Genomic DNA, 13,139 nt, shown 5'->3' on the forward strand with positions numbered 1-13,139 from the left:
GCATACTTTTGGGAGTTTGACAGAGGGAGCGAGGCTGGCGGATCTTATCGGAGGAGTGTGCCAGTCAGTCCTTGATAAGTGCCCGGTCCGGTTCTCGTGGCTCTATCTAATCGAGTTCTCTGCTATTTGCACAGGCACTTTTATTTGTGCTTCAAGTACTATTTATTTCGATTAATCAGCCAGCACATTCTATATTCCATATTTAGTATCTGTATCTCCAGCTATATCCATATGTGTGGTTTACCCTTTGGGCAAACAATTGAGGCAACGTTCGAGCTTCATTCCTGTTCTAGTCCCATGCAAATAGGGCGGCACTACTTTTGTTTGCATTTCGGTTTTTGGCCCAATCTTATCAGCCAGCGGAACCACAGCTAGGGACGGGGCAAGTATGTAACTACAGGATAAGGACAAAGGGTAGAGGGGGTGCTCTCTAGGAGTGGGTAGAGTGGTACATTAATGCACTCTCATTTGCCAACCTAATTTATGTGCGACCTGTTACTTTGCTTCGCGTTTCCAGTAGCCAGTTGCACGGTCTCCGGCGTATCCGTCTTCCGCTAGTTAACAAATTAAACGCTCTGCTTCCGCTCACCTTCCAATGGGAGTCCCAATCAGTCGCTTTACCTGAACCACCCTTAAGCACTCAACTCCTCAACCCCTCAACCCTCTCTTATATGCTTGCACCCATTTTCCCAGTTTGGTTCCCACCAAAAAAACACACACAGAAAGTCGGCGGCCCTTCTGCGGAATTTCCCCGTTTATTGGTTTCTTTCCGGATATTGTTACTGGGCTCCGTGGCTCTGACGTTGTGTGAACGCCTTTTCCTTCCGCCGTTCGACGCCTCCAATTTTGCCCCCCCAACCCCCCGCGCTTGCAGCGTTCCCAGTTGCTGCCTCGAAAATGATTGCGGTTTCGTGTTGCTCACACGGACTCGACACTCCCCCACTCCGCTTCCCCTTTCGTATGAAACCACTTAATGCCGAAGCAACACGCAAACGGGAATTTAGACATTGTTTTAGTCGTTGTTTTTTTATTTTTAGAGCTGTTAATGCAACCCCTGTTACCCCTTCTGGCAGTTGAGCGATTTTGTGTTGTACTTTCCACTCGGAAAATCTATTTTCTCGATTACTTTTATATTTTAGAATAAATTTGTTGCATTTCTGTTCATTAATTTTGTTTATTTGTTGTATTAAAATTAAATTGAATTTGGAAAAAATTCTTCATAACTCTACCCTAGCATAAAAGACGATAAAGCGGTCTTTTTCGGTCTACTCTACTCTACTATCACTTCCATTCTTGGCAGTTTAATGTTCACTTTGATGCAGTTTACAGTTTGAGTTGCACACCAGCCTGATGTACAGTTTGATGTCCACAGTCCAGTCCGCACTTTGCATTGTGAAACTCTTCTCCTAGACTAAAGTTTATTTCCTATCAAAAAGAGGGCTACAGATTCTAGTCTGGAGCTATAAACGAAACACACAGAGCCACAGGGGATGTATCTCATGGATCATCTACTTGGTGAGATTCTTGCGCTGCTCCGCCACATCCTTCTCGTTCAGGTGGATAACCCTCCGGCCAAAGCGTGCTGTCAGCTTCGAGAAGAAGCCCACGCGGGAGGCGGGTTTCGTGTCGTCCGCGGAGAGCGGCGGCATCTGGTCTTCGTCTGCGCCGTTGCCACTGCCCGGGCCACCCCTGGCGTTCTTGCCACTTCGGCCTTGGCCAAAGTGGAAGGTGGCACGAGCCGCATTTTGGCGGGTGAAGGGCTTTTCGATGGCCTCGAAACGCTCCATCAAACGACCGCCGATGGCTGGCGACTTTGGCACCACCATGGGCGTGGCGCCAGTGGCTGGGGGCGTGGCTAGGTCTGCCTTCTCGTAGAGCGTGGTGGGACGCCGAGCGGAGCCGGGCGTCTGCACCGGACTGTGCGTCTCCCTGAGGTACTGGAAGCGGGGCGGCGTGGCGGCGGACATCTTCTGGGCCTGCGCCATCTGCCGCTGAGCGCTGAGGAGCGTTGGCTTCACATCCACTGAGGGGGCACCCCGCTTGCTCGACTGCGGCGTGTGGGGGGAGCGGGTGCGTGAGCTGATCTCGGAGCGAACAGCGGCAGTGGTTCCCTTGCGAGCGGGCGTCCGACGCGTGGGCTTGGCTGGTGCCACAGATGCACCTCCTGTTCTCGCACTTGCCAGCGTCGCTGGCTCTGCGCTGGCAGTGGAACTGATCGTTGTCGTCAGAGAGTTCAGAATATTGGTCATTCGTGGCACCATGGGGCGACTAGCACTAGCGGTGCCCGAGGAAGACGATGGAGCCACCGATGGGGCAGGCGTGACAACAGGCAGCGCTGTGGTGGCGGAAACCTCCGAGCTGGAGGAGCCCTGCCTGGAGGCAGAGGCAGAGGCACGCGGCTTGGCTACGTTCAGCAGCATGTAGGTGCAGTAGATGTCGTCGAAGAGCTGGCCCCGCACCGAGTGCTCCACGTCGCTCCGCTTGTGGCCCATGCCGGTGAGCAGATCCACGCGAACGGGATCCTGCAGCTCCATGGGCTTCTCGCGGTAGACGCGCAGCTTGTCCGCCTCCTCGTAGCCCAGATTGATCCACTTGTCGCTCATCACGGCATTGAGGGTGGTGCGCTTGGCGGGATTGAGCACGAGGAACTTGCGCATCAGATTCTCGCAGTCCATGGAGATGTAGTAGGGCACACGGTACTTGCCCCGCAGCACGCGTTCCCGCAGCTCCTTGAGGGTGCCGCCGTCAAAGGGCAGCGAGCCGCTGACCAGCGTATAGAGAACGACACCCAGGGACCACGCATCCACCTCGGGACCCGCGTACTTTCGGCCCATGAAGAGCTCGGGCGCGGCGTAGGGGGGACTGCCGCAGAACGTCTCCAGCTGGGCGTTGGGGTCGAAGGTGTTGCCAAAGCCAAAATCCGCGATCTTGATGTTCATGTGCTGATCGAGCAGCAGATTCTCCGCCTTGAGGTCGCGATGCACCACGAACTTGCTGTGGCAATACTGAATGGCCGACACCAGCTGCCGGAAGATGACCCTCGCATCCCGTTCCCTCATCCTTCCGTTCTTGACGAGGTGATCGAAGAGCTCGCCCCGACTGGCGTACTCCATGACGAGATACAGCGACCGCTCCGACTCGATCACCTGAAAGAGCCGCACAATGTTCGGATGATTCAGCAGCTTCATGATCCGCACCTCGCGGTACAGCTTCTGGCGGGCGCTCGTGTTCAGCTGCGTCTTGTCGATCACCTTGATGGCCACCTCCCGGCCCGTGGGTATGTGCACCGCAAGCTTCACCTTGGCAAAGTTCCCCTTTCCCAGGGTCTTGATGATTTTGTAGACGCCATTGCCGTTGCCATTCACATACGACTGGAACTTGAGATCCGTGCTGCTCATGCCATCGCCCACATCTTTGCCCGACTTCCCAGCTGTGGCTGCTGTGGCAAGGGATCTGCCGTTGGCCCCCACCGTCGTGGCAGTGGCAGGCTGTGCCGTGGCTCCTGTCGTGACAATTTTGGGCGCGTCGCCGCAATTCTCCTTGTCCGACGATGCCAAGCCTTTGGACTGCTGTGATTCCCCCCTCTCTGAAGGCGTTTTTCCTGCTCCAGCAGCTCCAGCACTCTCGCAAACCAAACTAAAATCTATAATTCCTAAACTATTTTCAACCGACATGGCAGCACTTGAAATTTAGTCGTTCCCAGTAATGTGTCCCTGAGTGGAGACCCCCAGGTGTTTTTCTAATCTCAAAAGCTAACTGAACGCAAGGGAAGGAACGAGTGTTGTCGTCCTTCTCTCTCTAAGCATGCCGCGCACGCGTCCTGAATACGAAACTCTGTTCCTGCTGCTCCTGCTCTGTAATTGTGGGTTCCTCGGCTGCACATCTGCTCTTTTTTTCGACACCCCTCAGTACCTCACTCTAGTCAGAACAAGCTTTAAGATAAGAACGAAACCCCGGACCCTTATTTGGTGCAACCCTCCGCGGTGTGACGTTCTCTCGAACGCATGGCTGATAAGCGATAGTCCTGCTTCCTTCTGCCAGGAGGATCTCCTGCTCACTTTGTCTCGACCCTCGGCAACCGCATGAATTGTGGAATTGGAATTCCTTCGCGTCGCTCCCTACCCGCTATCAACAGCAACCGACCAACCCCCTCCTGGTGGCACTTATAGCGGCTCGGCTCAATGCTTCATATGGCACGAGCCTTTTATGATCCTTCCCCCTATCCTCGCTTCGATCGTGTGCCGTTTTTTGTTATTGGAGTCGTTGTTGTCGTTCCTTCCTTCCACTTTTGTAGATTGTATATTCAATGGGTTCCTCTTCGTTGGCTGAGAACATCAGCAGCTGCCCTCTGTAAGTGGTAAATGGGAACAATTAATGATGTGAAAGATTTAGCAAAGAATAGACAAAATTTTCATTAGCCAAATGTCACAGCCAAGTGGAGAAGTGCGACCTTTAGTGTAAAGAAGGGAATAAGATAAAGAAATATAATATTTTTTGTGATCTTTGAAACTTTCTAAAAGGAAGAAATTGTTAATTGATCCTCCATCTGATCTGATCTGATCTTTCGTTCCCATTTCGAAGCTACTTTGAACCACTGTGCAGCACTCTACTTTACTCCCAAAACCTACCCCCACCCCATGCTGATGTTTTTCCTACCCAACAATGTGCCCTTTAAAACTAGTCATTCCCTTTATTGTCGACTCATTTTCTTCTGTTCCCTTTTTTCTCTCTTTTTCTGTTTTTCTGTTTTCTTCTCTTACTTTTTGCATGTCCTAGCCTCGGTCTACTCCTCCTGCCTTCCGTGATCCTGCCTGTCTATACCTGCGTATACCTTTTGCCACCCTAATGGCTGGCTGGCTGCCTCTCTCCTGGCTACCTACCTAACCAGAAACTCTGCCAGGAACAACAAAAGGAACTGGTCCTTAATCTGCCCTTTCTTTACGCTTCTCTTCTCTGCTGTTCAAATCCTCTCTGGCTCGCTCGTTCGTGTAACAATTTCTGGTTTTTATGTGTGTGTGTGTGTGCGTTTGTGTCCTTGATCCTGTCCTTACTTGTTGTTGCAACTTTTTCTTCGTCCTCAGCAACAACATCACCATCATCCCCTGCTGCCTTGCTGCCCGTCCGATCAGCCTGCCTCAGCCTTCCCTTCGTTGGCATTGTCATTGCGCCTCTCCCACCTTTTGTCTTCTTTTGCTTTTATTTTTCGCTTACTTTTCGGCTCCTTTCTTACCCTCACTCTCTGTATTACGCTCTCTCCCTCTTTGGTTTCTGTTTATGTGAAATAATTCAGTTGCAGCTGCCACTTTTGTGCCTTTGTATGGGTATTAATTTTCCATCAGTGTAGTTCTCTTCTCTTCTTGCAGCAAACAATTTTTTAGAAAAACAACAACAGAAGTTGGTCTTGGATTTGCACAATTTCCGGGAATTTGAATTATGAAACTCTGATATGAGCTGGCATTTGGTTTCAAAAATCGAAGCCTCTGTCTCGCTACCCCCCAACCCGCTGGTTCAATGCACCTCACCACACAGAGTGTAGGCCCCACCACACCACACACCCATTGTTGCACTGCACTGACCCTGCCCTGACACCAAAGCCACATGTAAACACACATGCGGGTCGTTCCCCACTCTTTTTTTTGCCTTTGCCTTTTGACTCTCCATGGGATCTTCAGTTCGTCTCTTCGTTTTCGTTTTCGTCTTTGTTTTCCACTTCGTCGCTTCTTTGTGCCGCTGCTTCTTGATTCTCTATTTTGATTCTGGTTCCCTCTTCCTCTTCCTCGTTCTCCTTCTTCAAGATCTTTATCGAAAGAGAGCGGGAGAGCGAGGAAGAGCGAGAGAGAGAGAGAGAATTAAGAACAAACTCCACTGAGTCATCATCTCATCCCATTCAGCGGCGACTTTTGGGAACTGGCCGCGGCGGCGCCTCATGTTTTCATTGCCTCAGCATTAAATGGTGCCCCCATGACCATTGCACAGAAACACAGTTACACAGATACACACACACACACACACACACATGCACTTGCTTCACTGTTTGACACAAAATTTCTTGAACAAAAAGTGCCGACTGGACGGCTGGACGGCTGGACTCTTGGGGATCGATCGAACGATCGGGTAATTAGTGAAACGCCTGTTGAAACGCAAGAGAAGAGAACGCCCCCAACAGACACACTTGGAGATACATTCAGGCAGAATTTCAGAGAGCCAGGGAGAAGACAATCCACTAGATAAGGGAACAACCGAATCCCCAATGGACTCTGTCCGTCCGCTGGGGATACAATAATTACACTTCACTCTGCACTTTACTTACACTCTGCTCCGCCTGGGTTCCTGCGACCGACCCCTTCCCTTCCACGATAACACGATTCCCCTGGGCGACAATCAAAAACGAATTAGTGTTAATCCCGAAATGTAGCTGCGTTCTTCTTCAGCTTCAGCTGGCGATGGCGATGGCGAGCGAACGGCAAACTACAAGATACAAAGCGCGACGTTGAAATGAACTGAACGCGGCGTCGATTGCCAGGCAGCAGGCCAAGATCGCAACGAACGGCTCTTCTCTTGCTTCTTGCCTCTTGCCTCTTTCCTTTGCTTCGTAACCATTCTTTTCTTGCAACACAGGTCTGCGAGAGAGCGGAGAGAGAGCGTCTTCTTTTGCTCTTACGTTACGCTCCTTCGCTCTTCTTTTGTGCCTGCTCATTCGCTGCGCTCACACAGTGGATGAAGAGGAACAAGTCGCTTACACATATTTTTGATTGGACTTTTGGTTTAATTTAACTCATTAATTTAGGGTCTGAATTCACAGATTATAGTTCTGATTTTGTATCTTTCTTTCATTCAATTCATTTCTTCATTTCGTATTATTTTTCAACAAAATAAATTCAAATGCTGATAAATATTATATAATATTCATAATTCACACAGGAACAACAATTAAACAACTTCTTGTATCGCCACGTTTATAGTTTTTCCTTGCTAAACATCATGTTACACCCACTGTGCGCTTGTTCGTTCGTTCGATCTCTATGAAGGTCGTTTGCTTCCTTAAGCGTTTCTTGAGGCGTGACGTCACACACGTTGATGACGTCGTTGTTTGGGAGGGGAACGTACGTACGTACCATCAACGAAGCCACAACAATGTTCGGCAGTTTGTCGTCTTCGTGGTCGTTTAGTCTTCGTCCGTCTTCGTCTTCGGTTCGTTTTGTTGCCGTTGCCGTTGCCGGTGCCTCTCAGTCGTCGTAAGTTTTTGCGGCGAATTTATCTATCGGATTGGACGGCCGCATTGGTGTGGGTTTTCTTAGGGTGGTTCGTTCTACTGCTGCTGTTGCTTTCTCTCTCTGTCTCTGCTTTCCCCATTCGTCGTTCGAGTATCTGATGGATACGTATCGAAAGTATGTAGGAGTATCTGTGGCTGTCTGCCTTTGTTTGTCTGCGTGTCTGTCGCTGGTGCACCAATAAGAGTCGTCGCCGTCGACCGGCCAGTGGGTTTCTTAAAGTGTTTTTTTTTGTTCCCAAAGTGTAGTCAAAGGGAACGGAGCCCTCAATCCACTCTACAGGAGGGTGGGGTGGAGGATTGGGAATGATTAAAAAGTTACCACAACAAATAATAATGCTCGTAATAATAAAATGCATTTCTTTCTTTAGGGCCGAACAAATTTCCTTTTGCTTCTGCTTCTGCTCTTGCTCTTGCTCCCTCCCAATCTTTCTCCGTTTCTCCCCACTCATAACTACGGGAAAAGCTGAAAAGAAAAATTATAATGACAAAGTAGGCGACAAGCAAGACGGGGGACAAGCACGGAGGGTGGACAGACGTAGGACGATGGACTTTGTAGACGATGATGATTATAATAACAGTTTTCTCTGTGATTTCTCCTCGATTCCCGATTCAGTTTGCAGTCTCTCCCTCCCCGGCAGTGGGCCAAGGCAGAGGCTTAATTAAAAAGCTTTTGGCCGTTTGTGTTGGATGCCTCTTGGCTCTGCCTCTCTCTGGCGCCTCCCCTGTCTCCTGAGATGACAGTCACTTGGGCGGGCTTTCCAAATGGAATTGGAAATGGAAGTGGAGCTCAAGCTCAAGTCAGTGGCAAGAGGCAGCGGCAGTGGCAGACGACAGACAGTCGGCGGGGGGGAGGTGGCAAATGTAGGCCACAGCGACATGTTAATAATCAAGCGGGTAATTCCGAATTCAGACACCATTCGCCGAGGCAGATAAACGCTGAGCCAGAGACGCCGCATAGACGCACGTGGCACACGCAACAACAGATGACGAAGTGGCCGACTGACTCAATGCTGCAACCGAAGACAATGCAACTGCAACAAAATCACAGTTGGCCACAAGCGGACACGCGCCACCTGACGACCGAGAGGCAACCTCGGAACGGAGCAAGGCGAAAGGTGAAAGACTTTTCGGCAATTTTTGATCGTGCTGCAAAACAGATTGCGACTGCAGCTGACTCTGGGGCATGGGGGGGAATGAAAGAAAGGAGCGAGCTGCTGCTGCATCTTTGTGCAAACAATGCGGCCACAGGATATGCGATACAGGCACTTTTGCACATTGCACATTGCCCCGATGAGTTATGGCCACGAGGCTGCATCTTGACAGACAGACAGAGAGACAGAGAGATCCACACAGAACACAGATCCGATTCTACAGAGGGTAAATGCGGGTGCATATCGATTACGAGCCGTGGTGACTCCTTGGCCCATGATCTGCATTTTTCTGCGTTGCAGCAGCGCAAAAGGTGCAAAATCCTCAGATGCCACAGACGCAAGAACGTGCGGCGGATGGTGTGTGGCGACTTAGGGTTTAATTGGGTTTCCAACTCGCATCGATATTCAATAAGGCCAAACCCCCACACAGAAACATCTTTGCAGTCACAGATCAGAACTCAGCTGTCGCTACTCTCTCTCTCAGCTAAATACACAAATTAACCCGTTCAAACAAAGACAACCAAAAGATGTCTCCTCGGTGGAGTGTCAAATGCAAAGAGTCTCTATCAAGGACCACAAACAATGGCCAGCCAAATGAGGGAAAATGCATATTTGAATAGAAGAATGGGAAACCAAACCGAAACAGAATCAAAATCGAAATCAGCCACCGAATCACACAGGATCGCCTCTAATTTTTCAGCTGTCCCAAGGGGTGTGCGGGGCGATGTGACTGGCTTTTCCATCAAGAAAATGCCAGAATTTCTCACAGTTTTTCCTCGGGAATTTTCGACAATTTTTTCCCCAAGTCTGAAGTGTTCTTCTGCTTCCCCTTTTGGCACTTACTTTGCATTGGGCTTGGGCATTGATTGCAGGATCGATGCATTCATTCATTCATTCATTCATTCATTCTGCACTCCGCTCTGCCGTTCTGCCGCTCTCTGATCCCTGGCCAAAGGACATGGCCTGTACCTGCTTTTGCTTTTGTGAAAGAGTTTTGTCCCTCCTTTCGATTTGGTCGCCGTCTCTCTGTTTCTCTGTTTCCATTTCTCGGTTTTTGTTATATTTTTGCATAGTTTTTGTGGCTTTGTTCTTCCTGGGAAGTGAGGGTGAGGGTGCCAGCGGAATGTGCCGACTGCTTAGGGATAAACAATATTAGCAGAGTGAAGGATTTGCATTCCCCGCATTGGCATTGTTTTGTGCTCGAGTCTCTGCCCATCCAAAGAATTGTCAATAATATTTTGCCCATGCGGCACTTCCACAAGCGGAAAGGATCTCTCCGACTCTCCGCTGCGACACATAGATAATGATGGAACTAATCCTTTGCCTCCGCCAGCCTTTGCCATTTGCCTCTCATGTATCGCGATGGCTTGGCCTAATTGAAAAAGCAGCCACCCCACCCCAGCAGACATAGTTACGAATGGAATGGAATGCATTTTGGCAGCGCCATGCTAAAATCTGAAAATCTAAAATCCAGCATAATGCAAGTGCATCTGGAACTCATCTGAATCCGTAGCTCTGTGTTGCTGAGAGATGCCAGCAGAGGGGGACACAGTGGGGCAGTGGGGTGGGGCAGCAGATTATTAGCAAAGATTGTCAGTCAGCTGCCACACACACACACACTCACACAACACTGTGGCAGTGGCAGGCAACAACAGAAATTGATTACCAAATGTGCTGCGCGGCTTTCGAGTGCTTCGAGTGGGTAGCAGGGGGATGGGTGTTGCATGGGTGCATGCTGCATGCAGCAGCCTAATAAGCACAAAAATCCACATAGAGCAGCAATTCCTTTTAATTGAAAATCTCTCATCGCTGGCGCTTGTGAGTCGCTTTCCCCATTTCCCCAATTTTTCCACCGCCTCCTTCCTGTTTTTTGCTTGTTTTTTTGTGTTGCAATTTCTTTGCGGCTGCAGTGCGTTTAGTACGATGTGGCGGACGGGGCACAGGGGTGCATTCGATATTGCATTTTTGCCCGTCTGGCAATGGGGCGGGAGCGCGGGGGGTGGCAGGATAATAAGGACTTTAGCCGTAGCTGTAGGCCGGCTACTGGCTTCTGGCTTTGCCTCGTTTGGTTTGTGTTTTTCTTGTTGTTTTTGTTTTGTTTTTGGACTGATTGACTTGCGAAGCGTCCGCTTAACCATGCCACCACCTACCGCCCACTCCTCCACCCACTCCTTGCCTCTGTGTGCTGGTCCTCTGGCAAAGTTGATTGCAGCAAAGGACCTGCGTCTACATTGCGCGCCGAAAAAATTGCATTGGATGCATTTGCTTGGCAAACAAACTGAGGAAAGAGCTGGGACAGGCTCAGGGCAGGGGAAAGGGGACAGTAGCTGGAGCTGAAGCCACACTGCCGAAACAACAGTCATGAAAAAAGTTTCGCTGCGGCATCTACTCCTGCCACTGCCACTGCCACTGCAGCACTGTAGCCACTGCCACTGCGACTGCGACTGCGACTGCCTCTTCCTCTTAAGACCCGCTGCATGTGCAATGCATATTAGCCGCCGAGTTGTGCCTCTGCGGCGCGTATCCCGTGTCCTGTGCCATCCTGTGCTGCTCGGCCTGTGCATTGTCCTTTTGGTCGAGCGCCTTTCCCCATGCCTCATGCCTCCACCATTCACCATCCATTGGGTTGTGTTTTTTCTGCGGCTGCCTTTTGTTTGATTTGCGAAATTGCAATATGCTGGCTGTCTGCTGGCTGCTCCACTCGTCGCATCTCAGATATGGTGCGGGCGTTCTCTTACTGCTGCTCCTGCTGATGTTCCTCCTGCCAATGTTGATCCTTACTGCAGGAACGCATGAGAACTGCAGTTAGACTGCAGTGTGACTGCATTTTGAAGGATTGATTTGTTTGCTGCAGGCCTTTAGGCCACTCTTCTACATAGATTAAGACCCCCCCATTAATATTTTAATTTAATTCAAAAATCAACCACCCTAAAATCAGGATTGCTGCAGCACCCAATCCCCTTTCCGCCATGCCTCCCTCCCTGCTGTCAGGTGGATGTCCGGCCCAGCCATCTCCATCTCCCCCAAACGAAACCTTTTAATTCGAGTGCGTTTTTCATCATCATCATCGTCGTCTCTGCTCTGCCTCTGCCCACTCCATCCCCAACCCTGCCACAAGCTCAGCCAGATTTCCGTTTAGGTCGAGCCGCAATGAAAGTCTTGAGGCTACGCCGGAGACCCTTCAACGACTGCGCCAAAATGCAGCACAGCCTCCACTCTGCCTCCTCCACTGAACACTGGACGCTGGACGCTGGTCACGACGTGGAGCAGAAATCAAACAATCAAACAAAATGAAATCGCCGTCCCCTGTACACCAACCCCCTTCCCACCACTACCCCCTCTCAGCCTCTTCTCGTTCTTCTCTTCTACTTTGCTTTTTTTTCTCCCTTTTTTCGCTCGCGAGTTTTTGTTGCCTTTGTTCTCCTGGAGGCTTTTGTGCCACACGCCGCCCCACCCCTCCACCTCAAAGTCCAGTTTTTGCAGTCATCAAGTTTTTGGATTCCTCCTGCCGCTCCCGCTCCTCGCTCCTCCCTGCCCTCTTCCCCACTGGGCGCTGGGCTTCCGCTGCTGCTGCCCCATGCTTCTTTGGCATGTCTTCGCATCCGCTGCATTCAGTTTTGGCCACGGGGCACGCGGGTGTGCCAGGGCGTCCATCTTGCTGCTGCTGCTGCTGCTTCTTCGTCTGGCTGCAGCCACCCTTCGTCGTGCACCCACTCACAGCTCCACTTTGCTCGTTCCCTCTACCCGCTCCCCTCTCTCTATATATATTTTATTTTTAATTAATTAATGCGAATGCAAAGTACAATTTCTACAAGGAAAACTTGTTTTGCAACTCGCTGGCGCTGGGCGCAACCCTTTTGGCTCACCCTTTTTCGCAGTCAGCGCCAGAGCCCTTCTGTGCAGCCAGCACCCCTCCAGCCACAGCCACGTCCATAGCCACATCCATATCCACCTGGAGCAGCCAGGCAGAGCCCTTCAGCCGGGCTGTGGCGCCTCCAAATATGCAACGAGGAGGCACAGCAGGAGGAGCCCACTGAAGAAATGCAGTTAATTTACTCAGAAGTAGCAACGAATTGCAGCATGACGAGGATGGTGCATGGTGGGTGGCAGGTAGGAGAGGCGTGTCCTGCGGGGTCTGAAGAAAATGTTCTGTTGCAGAAAGTTGCGCCGTTGCCGTTGCAGTTTTCTTTTGTTTTTGTGTGCACGCCGTAATGTATGCAACATAATTTTTGCGCTCTTAGCTGCCGCTGGATGAATTTTTGTTAGTACTCCAGGCACTCTCAGGCTTCCAGCTTCCTCCAACCACCTTCTGCACCACCTCCTGCAGCCACACCCCCGCCTAGCTGGTGGATATATGCAGTCACCTCCTTTCAGGGCATAGCCGAGATGAGATGTAGGAGGCCCAGATGTGTGTGTTCATTTCTGAGGTAGTTGCTGCTGCTGCCGCTGCCGGTTCAAAAACTTTGCACCAATGTTGGCCTGCTGGAAGGTGAAGAGTCGTCCTGGAGGAGGCAGCAGGGAAACGGGGAACTTTGGACCCTTTTGCACTCGTTTTCTAGGCCTCCGAGTTGGCCATTTTTTTGCTATGGGTTTTTTTTGGGCGCTGGAAAATGTAGCAAAAGTTATTTCTTCTTCTGCACTTAATGAAATATCTGTATGTGTGTGTGAGTAGTAGTAGTGTGTGTGTGCCACACTGCTGTTGGCAGCAAAGTGGT

General features: G+C 50.5%; 1 protein-coding gene and 1 long non-coding RNA gene across 6 annotated transcripts in view; one reads left to right on the plus strand and one right to left on the minus strand.

Annotated features, from left to right (window-relative positions):
• Positions 1-13,139, plus strand: part of LOC117898365 — a 43,891-nt gene that overhangs the window by 16,714 nt on the left and 14,038 nt on the right. The window lies entirely within an intron of this gene.
• LOC117898343 (MAP/microtubule affinity-regulating kinase 4) lies at positions 1,231-6,496 on the minus strand. The gene is made up of 2 exons (XM_034807675.1): positions 6,311-6,496; positions 1,231-4,348 (listed from the first exon to the last, which is right to left on the minus strand). Exon 2 carries the CDS (start codon positions 3,672-3,674, stop codon positions 1,509-1,511), a length of 2,166 nt encoding a protein of 721 aa, XP_034663566.1. The 5' UTR covers positions 3,675-4,348; positions 6,311-6,496; the 3' UTR covers positions 1,231-1,508.

The sequence above is a fragment of the Drosophila subobscura genome, chromosome O (genome assembly GCF_008121235.1).
Source record: "Drosophila subobscura isolate 14011-0131.10 chromosome O, UCBerk_Dsub_1.0, whole genome shotgun sequence".
Lineage (NCBI taxonomy): Eukaryota > Metazoa > Arthropoda > Insecta > Diptera > Drosophilidae > Drosophila > Drosophila subobscura.